This window comes from Musa acuminata, chromosome BXJ3-1, assembly GCF_036884655.1.
Source record: "Musa acuminata AAA Group cultivar baxijiao chromosome BXJ3-1, Cavendish_Baxijiao_AAA, whole genome shotgun sequence".
Classification (NCBI taxonomy): Eukaryota; Viridiplantae; Streptophyta; class Magnoliopsida; order Zingiberales; family Musaceae; genus Musa; species Musa acuminata.
Genome location: NC_088349.1, coordinates 4,941,724 through 4,960,517, shown reverse-complemented (window position 1 = coordinate 4,960,517; position 18,794 = coordinate 4,941,724). Strand labels below are relative to the sequence as shown.

Below are 18,794 nucleotides of genomic sequence, written 5' to 3'. Positions count from 1 at the left end.
TTGGCCTTTCAAAATTTTGAAACAACATATTTGCCTTTATTTTAATACACCACATATATCCCTCAAATATTCTTTTCCCTCAATATCTTATATAAAATTCAGAGGGGGTCACAGCTAATTTTGTTAATGCTTAAATTCAAAATGTATAGTTATAATACTTATAATGTTTTTCCAATTATAATGAATTTTAAAAGGTCTTGATGTTATATTGAATTTTTAATTAGTTATTAAATTATAATTATTTTATTGATATTAACTATGATATATATATATATATATATATATATATATATATATATATATATATATATATATATATATATATATATATATATAGAGAGAGAGAGAGAGAGAGAGAGAGAGAGAAGAAGAAGAATGTATATGCATATGTATATCAATGTTTAATGAAGAATCAATAAAATCATAAATCTTGACTTGGGATTAATTAGATGAATTTTTTGTCACAATTAAGATATATAAAAATTATATCTTTAATTAAGTTTAGAGTATTTAAGTTTCTATTTATAATTTATATTAAGTTTTTTTTTAATCTTTTTTATCTCTTCTTCTATCACTAACATTAATCATTTCATTTATTCTTAACTAATCTTTCATTTTATCTTTTATCAAAATGATATCTAATTAGTTATAAATAAAAAAATTTAAATTTTTTTTAATAACTCTATACAGCGAATGACAAATCAATATAATATAATATGTCAAAGATAATAAAACTTGGTAAAGGAATGTGCTGATCGTATGAGTGTCTCGAGAATAAAAACAAAACAAATCAATGGTTAATTATATATTATCTTATAGTTAGTCTCTTTGAACATTTCAATTCATACATTTTAAAAGATTATATTATCTTTATAGTTATGAAAGTAAAATATCTAGAATAATTTACTCTAACGACATCAGTTTTATCCACAGAAACACAAAAACAAAAGACAAAAAGATAATTTTAACATTTCAGTAGGTTATAATGAACGATGTCGATAGTAACGGATGACAGCACCGCTAAGGCCACAGATGATTGTTGTAGATGAAGAAAACGATAACAAGAGATGAGGACTGCTCTGCATCTGTACGAACGTCTGACCCTTTCGTCGCTCAACAACCGCAACGACATTGACACAGATGCAGAATGATATCGCTCTACATCTGCGTTTGCACTAATGCATATGTCAAGCAACCCTTTCGTTGCTCGATAACTGTGTCGACGTCAATGTAGATGTAGAGCGACCCTCAGTTCTCATCGCAGCTCTCCTTATCCACATTGGCCATCCACGCCCCCAATAGTATCATAGTTTGCCATCATCGATATTGTCTGTTACCACTAACTAAAATATTAAAATTATATTTTTATCTTTTATTTTCAGATTTTTATTGATAAAACTAATGATATTGACGTAAATGAACATAAATATTTTATTTTCATAAATATACATATTCTAATGTAACTTTTTAAAATATAAAAATCGAGATATTAAAGATAACTAACAACAATGGCTAATATGTTATTAACCCGCAAATCAAGGTTTCACAACTTTGCAAGCAAGAGGACTGCTCTTGTTAATTTACCCTCGGATCCAAATGACAAAACATAATGACAGAACTGAAATAAAGATAGTACTACGTTTATACACATGGACGATCGAACATAATAGATTGTAGATAGCATCTGTACCTCACTATAAAATTTCTTTATCCCTGCTATACCAACCAATGGCTCTAGCACCGGCATTCAACCGCAGCAAAACCATTTTCTCTGTATCAAATCAAGTGTCAAGTAATCTAATGAAAGAATTAGAGTGCAACAGCAAAACTAGATACTAGTGCAAGCTAGTTTGAATTGAAATGCGTGTGATCATGAAATTTTTTTCCCCTTTTCATTTAAACAAATGTCCAGAGATCAGGAACGAAGATGAAATGGCAAAAGATAGAATCACACACTTTTTGTTGGATATTGATAGGTTTCATCTGGTTGTAAACCACCCACATTGTTTTCTTCTCATCTCGAGCTTTGTTAAAAATAATAGTGAACCCATCAGCTGAGGCAGGATTATTGACATCCCACTCCCCAAACTTGGGCAGTGGTTGACCCCTCTCCTGATGCCCTCAAGTAAATAAAATAAAATGTAAGGGATGACAACAACTACAAGAGACTGAAGGGAAAAACCAGATTGCGAATAGGCGAGAAAGAAAGCAGCAGCAGCAAGAATCAAGCAAACAATTTCTAGTGAATTTTGTCTCAAACATCCAAGAGCAAAATATACATGAGATGACATAGTGAAGAATTTTTTATCAGCACTTGATAAAATGATGTTGAACAACAAGTCATACGGTCCCAAGTATTTAAATTTTGAATGCATGAATATTTTCCCATATTTGAACTTTGTCAAGGGCAATATCGCTAGTTCAACCAAGAGCTATCAATTCTATTTCTATCGTTTCTCAAAAATAATTCTTGGGTTTTCTACCTCTACTAACTAGTGCATTTAGGGATCTTCTCTTATTTATATCTTAAACCAAAACTATCCCCAATTATTCATGATGTTTAATCCAGCTTTTTTATGACACCATCTGCATATGTCAACGCCCTCTTAACAAAATATATTTTCATATAATATTTTACAAAATGCATATTTCTTTCTTCATCAAACACCAAGTATATATATGTCAATGACCCAACTGATGCCAATGACAGGGTAGCTTGGATGTTATGGACATTGGGTGGGTGAAAATTTGACCTTTGCACATGGCAATGATAACAATTAAATATATTACCAGTCTGCCAAAGTACAATTATTGGAATATAGGGGAAGGACCATACCATAGCAGTAAGAATCAGAATTTTCTTCAGTTTCTCACTGCTCGTAACATAAGATGACTTTTGGAATTGCTTAACCTCTCAAAGATACTGCTCCCAAGTATAACATAGTGCACCATGTTAGCTCATCCAAATGTGTGTTACTTACACCTCTAATTTTCCTAGTCCTCCACACAAGAGCTTATAGCAAGTTTTTGATGCCTTTCTTCCACGTAATTGAGAGAAAGCAAATAGTAGGCTCAGGCTAAATTATTTTGATATAGCATTTAGTTTTGGCAGTTAAAAAGCATCATGAATTGCATCTGATGAATTGAAGCGTAAAGTTTCAGTAGGTTAGTTATTTTTAAAGTCGATTAACTCCTAAACATGTGCTAGTAAGTACGATACAAATTACTTCAGACAAAATTATATTATCAACATTAACATGTAAAATATTGTGCAAAAGCAAATGATTTCACATGTCAGTCTCATTTTGAACATTAGATATCATTGACTTTATATTGAAGCTACAACATCAAATAAATGGAAAGATTGTTGAAAAATACAAGAAAAATAGGGACATTTGATATCAAATAACTTTGTAAATATAAGTTGGTTCCTAAGGTGCAGAGTTCAGATGGTCCATGATATCTGGAAAATTATAAAGAACTACAGGAACATAATTTTCTCTTATATACCTGCAAATATGATCAGCTTCTAAGTCAAAATCCTTTATGTTTTAGCATGAGAGAGTGCTTTCAATTCACGCAAGAATAAGACGGCTTGCAAATTTGTGGCGTTGGGACAATTTGAAATGACTAAACCATATGTCCCAAACAAGTTTTGAGTTTACATACAGCAGATGTCTTTATGTTCTTTTTTTTTCTTTTTTAAGACGCCTTTGTGTTAACAAGCACATTATTGCAACCAAACTAATAAAGGAAGAAGCAAAAGATAGAGCTGTAACATTTTGGTTCCAGTTGTGGTCAGCATGAACAGGTGGGGTTCTCTAAGTTATATTGGAGTAAGAATGCATAAATATTTGATACTGTACCAGAGTTCCTATATGATGAATTTTTTTTTATTCTAAAGGAGACAAACAGTGGTAGTGATCTCCAAAGGATCAAACTTCAAAGCAAGAGTGACTTTGCACGTCAAGTTAAAAGCATGAGGCTGAACTGGTAGATGCTCAAAAGAAGACTTTGTATGAGGAGGAGATGATTATAGACTTCAACAGGTCTTCACAAATATCGGATTATCTGATGATTAAGACTAAAGTGGACAAGGTTGCACCACAGCAGGAAATTGCTGCTAGGAAGACGAAATGTTGAAAGTTTTAATACCAAGTGAATACAAAGAGAAAGAAGAAATATACCTCTTTCTATAAACAAGTGACAGAAATATGTTCAGAGGTAGAGCAGAAGAGAAAAGGAGAGAAAAGAAGAAAGGTTGGTGTGTATGGTAAAAAATCTCAGTATCCCCCTACATTCCATGATTAAATCCTGATAATAGGTACAATTCTGTAAAAAAGCGGGAAGAATCATGCACCTAAACTTAGGTAGCGCTTATCTGATTAGTTGCTGAAGCACTTAGGTTTCTTGTACTTCACATACTCCAATTGGATGTCTTGAGCAAATAAAATCTTCCTTACTCAAACAGGTAATGCATATCCAGATTTTAAACCCCTAACATAAAGCGTACAGCCAGGATCACCACATGTTAAGCAATTAGAACTCTTGAAGCCATGGGTTGTTCTAAACTCTGAATCAACAAGAAACACAAATGAAAGAGAAATAAAAAGAAGTCAGACGTCCAAAAACACAATCGAATTGGTAAAAACTGGGTTTTCACAATAGTTCTCCTAAAAACGTCGACTTCCACAATCACTCAAGAAGAATCAAGTTCCGTAATCTATCGAATCGAGACACCAATCTCATTCTCTCGCAACATTCGACTGTCGATTCTCGAACGTAACTATAAGCCGATCCGTAACAAGAACCTATACTTATCTCATTTCCCAGACCCGCCCTGATTACTGAGATTTACGAATGATTTCTCAGTCCTATTTGCAGAATCGAAATCAAGAAAAGGAGGAGAACCATCTCGGCACTTCCGATCGTGAGAAAGAACCAGAAGTTGGAGGAGGCTTAATTGACCGAAAAGCAACCACAAAATCGACGAGAACAGACGCATGAAATCTGGAACCGAAGGGATCGCTTACCGACGACATACTCGACAAGACCGGGTGCTAGAAGTCGGCGGCGAAGAGGGAAGAGGGGAACTCAAAACGAGAGCACTCCGCTCCCTCCTTTGTACCTCAAGACGAACGAGACGTGTCGTAGTCACCCCAACAAAATTTCTACTCACATGCCACTGTTCCCCAATGATTCTCTCCAAAAGCATCTGATCATCGCATGAGTAAACCGCCAGTGTAAAATCAACGACGGAAAACAAGTGTTTGCCGCTGTCTGTTAGATACGACGGTCGGAAGGAAACGTCGATTTTTGTCGTCGTCAGCGCCAGTCGACGGCTGGATCTCTGCGTTCTTGCATTATGATTCGTGCGACTACGAATCTGACGGGGCGTTTTGTCCCCGCCCGCAGTACGCATCATGAAGCACACAGCCTGGTGAATTCAGGTAAAGAATTTTGACTTTGACCGAGGAACCAGTCATTCTGTCATTTTCTTACAGAATCATTCTTTTGGTCCAATTCCGATCTGATCTGTTCAAATGATCTCCAATCATTTGAGCTAACATTCACTGTAGAATTCTACACAAGATCACAAGGCTCACATTCTAGAAATAAACAATCCCAACTCACCAGCTAAAATATGATAAACATAACAAAACATTGTCCTTTTGAATCTGAAATTGTGGATATTTCTATATATGCAGCAGCCTCATCAAAACCTAGTATTTTGATTACTATCCTGCTCAATCCCCATCACGTACTAATTATGTTTTCTTGTGAATGCTTCTACAAGTGCTGTTAACAACATACATCCCATACAAATTTCCACAAATTCTGAAAGAAACAGTGTCAGCATCACATCCTCTTGGAGGGTAGTTGATCGCATTTATCAAACCAAAGAAGGTATGAGGCAAAGATGATCCCAAATATGGCAACAATCCCCAGATATGTCATCCCAATTTCTTGACTTGCACATGAAACAATTGATACACCTGCCCCGATAGAAGTTTATAAGCTTCAGCACCGTGGGAGCTCCTATTAGTATGTTCAGCAGACGAGCATTCACAGTGCACCTTGATTGATGGTGGAGCTCTTTCTGCAGTTGAATTAATATTTCCTCACTCTCAGACCTGCTTGTGCATAATGACCAATGATAGCAGAGAGTAATTACTACATACTCGGAAAAGTCCAATCATGCTTCACGTCCACTTTGAACATCATCTTCTGAAAAGCCTGGGTCGCCTTCTACTTGTAGCGGAAGCTCCACCAGCCGTCAACTTGGCAGACTCGAAATCCTCTTCATCTTCACTAGATTCATCAGATCTCCACCTTGACCCAACCATCCGGCCTTTATCTTCAGGGATATCACTCCTTCCAAAACTACATAGGAAAAAAAAATCCAGTTAATTCAAAGCTAAAAAAAGCAGCAGGTTCCAGGTATCATGAGTCTGCCGCTGATAATTAATCAATAAAAGAAATCAAATGATGAGACCACTTTTATCCCAAACCTCGGGTCAATAAAATTCAGATTTTATGCTACTTAAACAAGTCATGCATCGAAAATTCCTCCAAGATACATTCCCATTAGACAGAAAATTACCTCCATGAACTCGCATTAGCCTCCCTTGAAATCATGGTCAATGATCCATCAGGCAGATTGTAACGTCTGGAACTTTGAATTGGGTCATGAACAGACTCCTTCCGAGAGCCATCATGACAATGGTCTGCTGAAGTGACTCTGGGAAAAACAAGCCGCGGGTTTTCATTCCGAAGCACTCTTGCTGCACTTGAATTCGGCCCTCTTGTGGGCTTAGCTTTAGAACCATGGTGAAACTTTACAGAATGGTCACCATCAACAGGTTGATATGCTTGTTTCATGTTAGCTTGCCACATCATGTCTCTAACATTAGTATCATTAGATGATGGGATTACTCCATTAAAGGGATATGACGAATATGCTCCATCAGTAGCTTCTGCATTCATATTGGCAGACGGGCTTTCAAAAGACACAAGAAGCCTCCGTTGGATAGCAGATGGAACCTTGCTTGCAGTCCCAAAATTGTTGTCATGCATAGGGCTTGCTGCAGGTGCATTAGATTTTCTCAAAGCATAAGAACTTGAATTTGTTTGAAGAACGACAGAGGAGTTATTTGGGATGGTAGAAAGATTTGGCTGTGCATTGGATAAATCAGATACTAAAGACATCTGAACATCTTCTAAAGAAACATGACCATAATCAGTGACATTTTCAGCCAATATGTTCTGCCGTTGTACCTCAGGCAGCAAATCGAGACATTTATCCTGTTGACAAAGTAAATAACTTTTAGAGTCAAAAAAGAAAAGAATGTAGACATATATGTTTAGAATTCTTAGCATACACATGCCCTATGCAGAAGCTGAACTAATTATGCCCCTAGAGAACTTCTGGTAAAATACAAAAATATTAGTAATAATACGTTTGACCTAAAACCAGTTACAACAAAGGCATTTTGGCCAACAACATGGACATTATGTTGGGCTTTACTTCATTCTATGATGAAGCTATCACACACTTATAGCAATAACAATGGCTTTAATTTGTCTCTGGCTCAGTTAAAACAGATTTTTTTGTTATCTTACTTTGTTAAGCATCTTAACCTTGAAGTTATGAAATTAGTTAAGTTCTGAAGATTATTGATGTAACTGCTTAAAAAAGAATAATGAAAGATACAAACACTAGCAGCAAGCTGTCCTATGAACAATCACAATATGGACAAAAAATGACAGATATTGCATGCACAAAGGTAAGCAAATTCAAGTATATTAACATGCCAAAAGTAACTTACAATCAATCCTTCCCTCCACTGACATATCAACTGTACCCTAGAAGCAACATCTTCATTTGCAGACTCTAGAATTGTCTGTTCCATGGTCTGAATACCACGATTGACTAGATATGCCTCTGTGAATCTATAACGCTGAGAAAAAAAAAGAAAAAAAATTAGAATATACAATTTAATAGACATGAGATTAATTGAAAAAAAGATGTTTATGCACATAATTTTATTGATGCTATATGTAATACCACTCTCCATTACTTTAGCATTAACCATAGTAAAAAAAAATGAAAATAACAATAAGAACTTTTGAAAAAGCATAATGGTGCAAGAAAAACCATAAGAATTAAAAATATAAAAGCAAAAGAAGCTATGCCACCAGGAGTGCACAAATTGTTAGACTTAATGAGAAACTCGACTACAAAGTAAAGCAGGTTATGCAATATACTACACAAGTCAAATAATTTCTGAAGCACCAGCAATCTTAAGAAGCAGATAATACCTCCACATAAGAACACCAATAATAAGATCCAATATGTCAAGTATTTATAAAATAATGATGAATTAGCTTTGATTTTAGATAATAGCAGTATAGCAAGTTGTAATTTATTAGAAAAATGGAATTGGCTGTGAGAACTTCGAAATCACCTGAAGATAGAAGACCACTAAAAGACTACCACATGTTGATGAAGGATTTTGAGAACCATGATCAAAGAGACACTTGTGGAGATGCTTCTCCTCATCAGAGTTCCAAGGGAACTCAATCATTCTGTCTACCAAGTTCCTCCGGATACAGAGATGGCAAATTTCAGTTACCAAAACTTCAGTGAGGTATATCCAGAACTCGGTGTTTGAAGAGTTGGAAAATCCTATATCCAATTTATACTTCAAGTTTTTGTCTTTAGCTTTTGAACACTGCATCCTCTGAAACATAAAGGCTTCTGTCAGAAGCCCACACTCAATTCTAACTCTAACTGCTGTTATTGCCTCGCCTAGGAACTCATGCTGTGGGAAATCATTATCAGTGTTTATATTATACAAGCCTCCATCACGCCCACTGCAACGTAAAATAGACAAGGCGACGTCAGCACGCTGACGTTCTAAGAGAACTTGAGCTATCTTCGGATGTATTTCTGGGCCAGCAACTTCAGGGAGAAGATTTATAGCTTCCTGTCATCAAATTGCAGGACCAACCAATATCAACACAATTATTGAAGAGAAAGTAGCAAAAGGGGACAAAAAAAGTGAAAGAATCAAGGATATTAAATCTGGACAGTCTATCACATTAATGGATGTCCTAAGAAAATATTTCATATACATCACAGTGACCATACTATGTTCATTATATAACCAAACAAAACTTAAAAGTTAGAAAACAAAGGGATGGATTCAAGATAAATTGCAGTACATTTTATGAACATCACTTCTAATTATGTTGACCTAAGACAAGGGATGGCATTTCAAGTGCTGAATTCACAATGTTCTATGCAGCTGCTAAGAAAGGAAGTTATATTTGAAGGCAAATATTCTATTTCAACTCAATGGCAACAAAAGATATGAACTAGACCTTAAAAAAAAAGGTGGCTTACCATATCAACAGTGATGCAGGACCATCTCAATATATTTCTCATTGAATACATATTATTAATTTTATAGGGAATTTTTGCAAATGTCATAACTTGCCAAAAGAAGACACCTTCCATGGGACTATATCAGTTACCAATATTGCCCAAGGAAAAAGAAAATGGAAGCCACTTTAAAGAAAGGAGGAGACAAATAACAGGTTAGATTGAGCATTCTGGAAAAAAAGAAAGGTCATGTCTTGGGTTAATTGAAGATCTTATCCTAACAAGAAAGTTTCTACTTAACCAAAGAACATACAAAGATGGAAGTTTGTCAATCATATAATTTATCAAAAGAAGATTGTTTGACAAAACAGATATGAACTACATCTTCCCAAAAGAAGGAAAGCTAAAATGATTGGTATGTTTCGCTTTATGGATGTAATTTTTCTTTATTGCATCCTTCTTTAATTTTGTACATTGCCTCTTTCTTTTTTGAGTAATTGAAGATCCACAAATGAACAAAAATTATGTTTTCTAATAATATGTGTGAGTTGCGTATGGCTATAGCTTAAGTTCCAACAATGTCGATTCCATGGTCCACATGTGAGGATTGCAGAGATGTTAGGGCAGTATTCTAAACCTTGGTAGAATATACTGTACTTTGACTTTGTCAAATCTGATATCAATCTAGCTAAGCTAACTATAAATCCAAACTTTGATCAGCAAAAAGAGTACTAACCTGATCTACTTACCCAGTCAATGACCAGATTGGACACAATGAACAGTCCTCAATCAAGCTCAACATTGTCCAACAAGTATCACAATGTAACTATAAGTTTTGAAGTGTTAATAGATCATGATACCTGATTTATGAAACTGAGTGTAAAAAAATGATCAACTAGAATAAATTAGGTTTTTGAGAGCAAAGGTCCAAAATAGTAATTTATCACTGATGTAACCCATATGGCAAGAATCAATGACTCAATCAGTCCTCGCTCTGCACGTGACCAACTTATAAACTAATGTGCCTCCTGTCCACTAGAAAAATATGTACCTTGAAGCATTCAAATTTATACACTACCTCCTTTCACAAAGCCTACAGATAGATAACTCGAAGCACATATATATTATTCATAATCACTTGGATCTCCTTTATGAATTTACAAGGACAAAATGTTTCGGCAAATGCCTGCTATTTGGTTCACTTTGAGTCATACAAAAGCACCCAATCAACTCTTACACACACGCACGCGCGTGCGCGCGCACACACACATATATATGTGTCTGTGTGTGTGTGATAATTAATCTATGTCCATTATATGATGCACTGAGGCTACGTTGTATTAGCATAATAAGGAATCAGTATCTGAGGTTGATCTTTTCAATTCCAGCTCTATGATGATGACTTGGATTTGATGTTTGATTAGGTCAACCTAGCAGGCTTACCAATTCAATATTGGATGAGCCAGGAAACTGTCAATGTCTGTATCATTTCATTCTATGAGCAATTAAGGATGAGGAATGACAGAAGACAAAGGATGTGGTGCATACTGAGGAATAGATTGATGTTGGGAACATGTCTAGATTTCGGATAATCAGTCATCCAGGGTCATGGTAGCAATAGTAGGGTCCGACATGCAGCAATTGCCGCAGGGGAAAGGGTCAGGCTTCACACTCAATTGATTTGTTAGGCACAATCAATAAGCAATAAGTCCAGTTGAATGTGACCACGATTTGCACTCTATAAGGTCCACGAAGATAGTAGAGACGTGAACAACAATATGTCCGCCGATAATGTGACCAATATCCAACCTCATGTTCCCCCTACTTAGACACAGAAGAGCATGGATCAAAGAGCATTATTTCAGTTGAAGCAAATCATAGATGAGGGTCCATAAGGCTCATTTATAACCACAAAGATAAAGGAAAGAGAAACGTTGTTTATGTTGGGTTCAAACGAGGATATGACACGCAGCCTACATGATATCGAATCAAATAATAGGTCCTTGTATTATCAGTCTTGACACTACCTTGAATCCTTATGCCAAAAGATGCATGGTGATGGTTTTTTTTTTCGAAATTGGATGCCCTTTCCGACACAACAATAATACAATGACAAGAGTATCTAGAGCACTATATCCTACACAGAAGCACTTACAATGATCCTACTTGCCTGACGTACCTCGTACCACACAAGTGGTTCACGTCGATGAGTTGACAACCGCCACCACATTATTGGATTTAAGGCACAGTTTATCAATATCAGATGTCATGATAGGAGTTTCCATCATGGGTCCTGCCAACATCCTGTACCAATTCATAATGGATTCTCATTGGGGACCTCAGCCCACATTGTGAACTCACAACGATCAATTTGGTGACATGAGCAAGTATAACATCATACTTATTATTCTTAATTATTTAGAAAACAAGACTTATTTGTATACGTTGGCTTCTTTAAATACAACTTGTAATATTTTTCCAATATATGTTGCAATACAATATTTGTTTAATTTGTAAACCGATAACAATTTAATTTTAGAAAACATGTTTGTATATATCAAAGGTGGGAAAGAACCTTAAAATAAGATCTTTTTATAATTTCAGCTAGCTAAAACCAGTGTTTCACCATGCCATGGTGCCACAGGTAAGCCAACATGTACCATGCCAGTACCAATCCCTCCATGGACCAGCATGGGTCCGCTTACCCGATATGTAGAACCTTGAGGACAAATATTATCGATGAAAGCCAAAGATATATGTGGTCTCCACCAATGTAGTCAAAAGCATTAGACACTAAAAGGCGCCAAGATACCAAATGCCCAAGATGCTAAGTGCTTGCCCAAGCGAAGCGAGATGCTCCCGAATATTAAAAGTTTAACAATATATATCATTATCGATAAATATGATAATTAAAATAAAAATGGCACATCAAATTATACTTATGTAAGGTATTAAATTACATTATCTATATTCAATAACAAAAAATAGCAAAACTAAACAAGATTAGCAAGCATACTGCCACAATCATCCATCACTGATCACATCAGCTCGAGGACAAAAGAATTGCAGCATGAGTTTACCCTCTCCACTGATTGATTCCTCCCCCAAAGCTTCAATGGGACAATGCACTCACTACTATTAACACTGTAGGACTTTAGGTATTTGCTTGTATGGGCTTGGATGCATGTATTCTCTCCACTTGATCTTTGATCTTCTTCAAAAGGGAGAAGGTATAATTCATGACCATGTTCTCTCAAGCACTCGAGAGACATACAATTCAAGACTAATGCGATGGTCTTGTATGTTCCTGACAATCCACGGAACTGCTATTGATGTTACGGATGGCATTATCACCATCACTTCTTCCCTCTCTCTACTTTGCCAAGAAGAGTGACGTTACAGACCAACCCTTGGTGTCATTTAATGTCTCATGGTTCAATTGTTTCTTGAGCTTAAGAGAGAAAGGAAGGAGCTGTTGGGGGCTGCAGTGCAGGAGGAGAGGAGTGGGGGAAGGCGGCTGCGGTGAAATAGGAGCATAGGAGCAGGGAGAGGGGTGTTGTTGGGGGCTGTGGCAGAGGTGACTGTAGAGGAGGGAGGGGGATGTTGTTAGAGGCTATGAAGGAAGAGGAGGGGGGAGGGGGCAACTATGGTGGAGTAAGATGGAGATGAGTGCTGTTGGGGGCTGAGGCTATGGGGTAGGAGGGAGAGGGGTGCCATCGAGGGTTGCAGAGGAGGAGGAGGGGGGAGGAGGCCGGCTGCAGTGAAGGAGGAAGAGGCGTGTGGAGGAAGAGGCCATCACACTTGCATGAAAGCCTCTTACCGAAGGAAGAGACCATCACCATTTGCAGACAAAGAGGAAGATGTCGCCACCGTTTACCGATGGAGAGGAAATCACCACAGCATAGTTCGTCACCTAGTTCTTCCAAGGTGGGCAGCGGTTGTGTGTGTGAGAGAGGATGCGGGGTGTGGAAGTGATCGAACCAAATCAACGATCAAGCCTATTTAGATTAGGCTCAACCCTGGTTCAATTTGCCTTAGGTGGGCGCTTGAGTCACTTGGCACCTAGATTGCGCCCAATTGAAAGTGCCTGCCTAGACCACTTACAAGGTACTCGGACCTTGCCTCGCCCGGACACCTAGGCGAGCGCCCGGTGACTTCACTAGCTCATCTACACACCATGCTATTCATTGTTTGTCACTTCCACAACAGTAATGCATAAATGTTATAGCATATTATCATTTTTTATGCGTATAATGTCCAAAATCCTCAATTATAAATCTCCATTCTTCAAGAAAATGCTCAATGCAGATTCAAACTTCACTCATTTACAAGGAAAAGCTACTTTACTCCTTCCTACAGTGGCATGGCCCAACATGACAATAATAGAAGGAATTGAAACATTTTAAGGGAAAACGATCTATCCAAATATAAGCCTATAAGATAATATATATCAAAGACCATGCATGGTAGTTAAAAGAACTGCTTTGGAAGACTAATCATCCTTTCACATTATAAAATGCTACTATTGTCAAGAAAGGCTCAAACACTGCACATAATGTCCAAGAACTTTTAGATCAACTTAATCATAGCATGTACAAAGAGAAATTGTGAATTCAGGCATAAAGAACTTGCATAAGAAAACTAGCAAACCATGTCATCCACATATGTAAAACCAACTACCTACCTGTAAAGCCTGAGGGGTATGATCATCCAAGAGATAGAAAACCAAAGACTCCTGTACTGAATGGGTAGCAATGCCAAAGGAAATAGCAAAATCATCAACTATGTGTTTCCATTCCGCATCAGGTCTCTTCCAATGCCGATCAAATAGATAATATAGAAACTGAAAGCATGTTAAGAAGAAAACATAGAAGCCCATACAATTTATATCAAGATCACAATGCCAAACAAAACAGCAGATCAAGGATACTATCGCTTGTTTAGCAACCACCATATCAGAGGTCCCACGCAGAAAGAGTATATCTGCAGCAGCTTGCAAATTCCGAAATGGATATCCATTTCCACCTGCAATATCTATCTTGGATAGGAATAGCAATCCTGAACTATCATCTTGCAAGCAAGAAATATCCACTTCTACCCCTGTCTGCACGTAACTTTCTTCTATCCCTAGATTTGATAATGCATCTTCAATAAAAAGTGTGTTATCATGCTGCCCAGCAGAATCCACCAAGTTACTCGAGCACTGAGGCCATGATCTCTTAATTGCAGCTGACTTCCTTTCATAAACATCCAAGTTCCATGCCTCAGAATTTCCTAAATTATAAAATCGTGATTGAACATCACGAAGGAACTGGTGTCTGGTACACCAAATCATGACCTCCAAATGCTGAAAAATAAATAAGACACTCAAAATGCCATATTTTTCTACAGGAATGTAAAATGCACGTTACATTTTAACATTGTTGGTAAGAAATAGAAATAAATTTGCATAGCATAAAAGCACCATGAAAAGTTGAGAGATCAAGTAAAACATTCCAACTAGAGTTTACAAATAATTTATGTAAGAAGGCCAACTTGAACCCACACCATTGCAGTGCCCCTCAAGATAACGTAAAATGTTTGTGTATAAATTGACATCATTGTTCGTCCACACATCAAAAACATACAATGTTCTCAGGCCTGGATTAGTTATGTTTTGGAATGAGCAACTACCTAACACGACAAAAACATCAAACAACAGCTTCACATCTCTTACGAAAAGGTCAAATATCAACAGACATGCATGAATTATGTCAAGCATCCAACTATTAAACAATAATTTGGTAATTTTAATAAATATGTCTTGCATTTGCAGTTCCATTTACTGTTCATATATATTACTATATATCACTTGGACCAGTTACCCCATCTTTTAATAAAATTGATAGAATGATCAACAAAAGTTGCAATGAACAACAATTTACATAGGGTTAATTCGATCAATAGCCATTGCCAACATGGTTTATTGGTTTTAATTTTTAAGCGAATATAAGAGCCGTGATATGTGTCCATTCACTCAAGAGACCAAACTTTTTCAGAAAGAGTCTCCCCTAAGAAAAGCAATTTGAGATTGTTAGGAATAAGTTTGTTTTATTTCCAAAGTAGTTTCTATTATCAATGTGCTCAATAAATGAAAAAGTGAAGTTCATCCTTTCAGTGTATACCATCCAAGGCCAACCAATTTGTCATTTTTCAATAGCATAAGATGAATTCAAGTAACACAAACCTTTCTCTTAACATAACAAATAGATTAATTTTGCCCCTCATAAAGACATAGAAGAGTGGAGAAAACTTAACAAAAGAAGCGAAGAATTATGCGGCCCAGTGGGGGGAGAACAGCACACATATAAAAAGTATAGCCTCCACATCAACATCTATGTCAAACAGAAGATTAAATTAACACAAACCTTTTCCTTAACAAAACAAATAGATAAGTCAAATTTTGCCTCTCACTCTCATAAATATATAGAAGAGTTTAGAAAAGCTTGTCAAACAAAAGATGAGAAGAACATATAATAAGTATAGCTTCCCCGTCAACAACATGTATGAGTTATGAGTGACAAAAGAACAAAATTCAAAATTTGATGTGCACGATTGTGCTTTCTAAATCTTATTTTTTATGAGTGACAAAAGTCCAAAACTCAAAATTGTGCATGAAAATCATAATTGTGATTTCTAAATCTTAATTTCTGGAAACAACAGGATATAGGGAAACCATAATGTCTTAACAGGTAAACATTACCAAGGAATGAAACAGAGAAAATTGAAGGAAACTAAACCTGCTTTGCCTTCAGTACATTCTCCAAGAGGTGATGCAGGTCATGAACTTGAGCAGCAAATGTTTCTTTAAATGATGAAGTCATGACCTCAAGAACATTTGAAAGGCCACTTAGATACAATGCAAACTTCTGCATCAAAGACACCCTAGATCTCATAGCTTCTGTTCCATGACTGTCTGTAACATTCTTAAGGCCCTCAAAGTTCCTGCTTGAAATGAAAATATATGTTTTCGAACAATGATAAAACTAGACAAAATTTGAAATATTTCAGGATACATATCTCACAAAGATCAGAGACAATATTTTTAAATGTCTCTTTGCACCAGTCCTTCACAACCACTTCATCCAAAAGAAAAGCAAATACCGGGTCACTTGATACTGCATTCTCATTCATACAAACATCTGTAATATCTGATGTCTATGTCAAGGTAACAATGAGAAAACTCCAAAATCACAGAAAAACATATCATGTAAGAGACAAATATATGAGCACTAGGAACACAAGATAATCACTGAAGGATACAATGACAAATCAAAGAAACTAGATTGTTCTTCAATGCCACATCAAAAAGAGAATATAACCGTTCAATATGAACCGTCATATGTTTTTGGCAGACTTCTCTCTCTTGGGATCTATCATCATGCTGTTTCGAGATAAGGCCAACCTCAATGCACTTATAGTAGAGACGAAGACGGAGTCGACATCCATCACTCGGTATCAAGGTTCTACAAATTGGGCAAACATCACATCTCTTGCTGCATTCTTCACATAAAGAGGCATGTCCACATGAGTTGAGCACATGTTGTACACAACGTCCACAGCTGCTTAAGTCCCTAGTTGCTCGACAATGCTCAACTTTTGCTTCATTACATAGTTCTAGGAGATCAATTGATGCCAAGTGCTCCAAAGCGTCCTAACATGATGTTCTCCTCGTTAGATGAATATCATCGTCTATAATAAGAATTTAGAGCAGATAGGAACAGTTCAGAAACAAAAAATAAATTAGGGTTACATGATTCACATAACAACACTAATGTTTTAAGTAAACAGACATATGACTAAATAGAAGTGCTTAGACTGACCAGCCTATTTGGTATTCTCAGCACAACCATGACCTTCAGCAAATAGATAGTCAATTAACACGTTCACAGCAATGTCAGAGAAGACATCTCACTGGGAAGAACGTGCCTTTGTAAAAGATCCAAGCAAAACACGAAAATCCTATTTCACGTCAAAATAATTGCGACAACCTATAGAAGTTTCAAAAAATATCTTTTGCTAGAGACGCCTTACTGAAACTCTCGCTTTAACAACATCATCGACATCAAGTAAATGCTAAGCATGGCATGCCTTCAGCATATTACAGGATTTATTTCCCTTTAAGCGTTCAAAAAAACTAAATAGACTTCTAAAGGCACAAAGAAAAACTTGAATCCACGATTTGGGTTTCAGAATAAAGATAAGAAGCGAAATAACCCAAATGGGAACACAAGGATGAAGGCGGCACCTGGACGGCAGAGCTGGCGTAGTTAGGCGGCTGTCGATCGAGAGAGGGCCATCCGCTTCGGCGGCCGTCGCCGATCTCCGAGGACAGAGACCTCTCGGATCTAATCGACTCCATGGCGCTCCTCGCCTTCGAGAAGAGTGGAAGGAGGAGAGAGGCGAGGGAAAAAGGGTTTTGAGAGGGCTAAGTGGTGAGGGTTTCTCGGCATTTACCGTGATGTCGGATAAATGGATCCAACTCTCGGTTCGAACCGATCCGAGACGCGACGGATCATCTTGCAACAGCATCCGACCGACCCTATTATACTCGGATCTTCCACCCGAGTAACCGATCCGCTTGCTTCATTAAGCAGCGTGACATTTTATTAGATGCTTCTTTCTTTATTCTCATAATATTTTTTATTTTTATTTATTTCAACACTCTCTTACGTAGAATTATTTATGCCCTCTGATAAGGTCCAATTTGACAATGATAGGACATATTTTGGCATCGCCTGGACCCAGGTAAGGAGACATGACGATATAGATGTGGAACCTCAAGTACGATGTGGTGCGCAACATACACATGGCGAGCAGCCACTTGTCGCCACCTTCGTACGAACGACGACATCATCACAGTACATCCACCTCGAAAAACTCGAGACGACATCGTGCAGTGTCGATCCGTGCAGGTCAGTCGGCGCTTGTACAATCGATCGCCTGAGGAGTCGACCGTAATAAATTGACACCGTACGACCAACTCATCCTCGTAGGTATAAAAGCTAACCCTTCTTAATCAAGAAGAAGAGACACTTCGAACACTCAATTCTCTCTCATTCTACCAAAAGCTAACTTAAGCTTCAGAGGGGTCGAGTCGGGAAATCCCCCTCTCGACCCCGACCTGTGTGCAGGAGCTTAGCGACGGAGAAGCAGGCCACTCGTCAAGAGGGAAGACCGCGCTCGGGGGACGAGGCTTAAACCCAACTCGACCCAACGCTCACCCTCACCACCTGAGCATTAGCGTGGGCGACCTTGTGCATCCGGGACCGAATCGAGCCATGCTGACACCTCAGCCACGGTGTTAAGGTTCACTGATAGACAGCATACCATAACCACGACAGCATTGATGTGAAACTTACAAGCC

At 37.3% G+C, this 18,794-nt stretch overlaps 1 protein-coding gene across 3 annotated transcripts; it reads right to left on the bottom strand.

Annotated features, from left to right (window-relative positions):
* Positions 1 to 1,500: 1,500 nt before the first annotated feature.
* LOC135583618 (E3 ubiquitin-protein ligase HOS1-like) lies at positions 1,501 to 17,859 on the bottom strand. 3 transcript variants are annotated; one of them, XR_010493145.1, is made up of 12 exons: positions 17,676 to 17,859; positions 16,691 to 17,081; positions 16,444 to 16,578; positions 16,168 to 16,343; positions 14,319 to 14,735; positions 14,073 to 14,231; positions 8,469 to 8,990; positions 7,830 to 7,961; positions 6,605 to 7,305; positions 5,034 to 6,384; positions 1,955 to 2,112; positions 1,501 to 1,771 (listed from the first exon to the last, which is right to left on the bottom strand). XR_010493145.1 is itself a non-coding variant. In XM_065136233.1 (11 exons), exons 1-10 carry the CDS (start codon positions 17,787 to 17,789, stop codon positions 6,222 to 6,224), a joined length of 2,910 nt encoding a protein of 969 aa, XP_064992305.1. In that variant the 5' UTR covers positions 17,790 to 17,859; the 3' UTR covers positions 5,617 to 6,100; positions 6,183 to 6,221. The 3 variants fall into 3 exon arrangements, 1 of the variants encoding a protein (XP_064992305.1); XR_010493146.1 differs by lacking the exon at positions 1,955 to 2,112; XM_065136233.1 differs by lacking the exons at positions 1,501 to 1,771; positions 1,955 to 2,112 and having other exon boundaries at positions 5,617 to 6,100; positions 6,183 to 6,384.
* Positions 17,860 to 18,794: the final 935 nt, after the last annotated feature.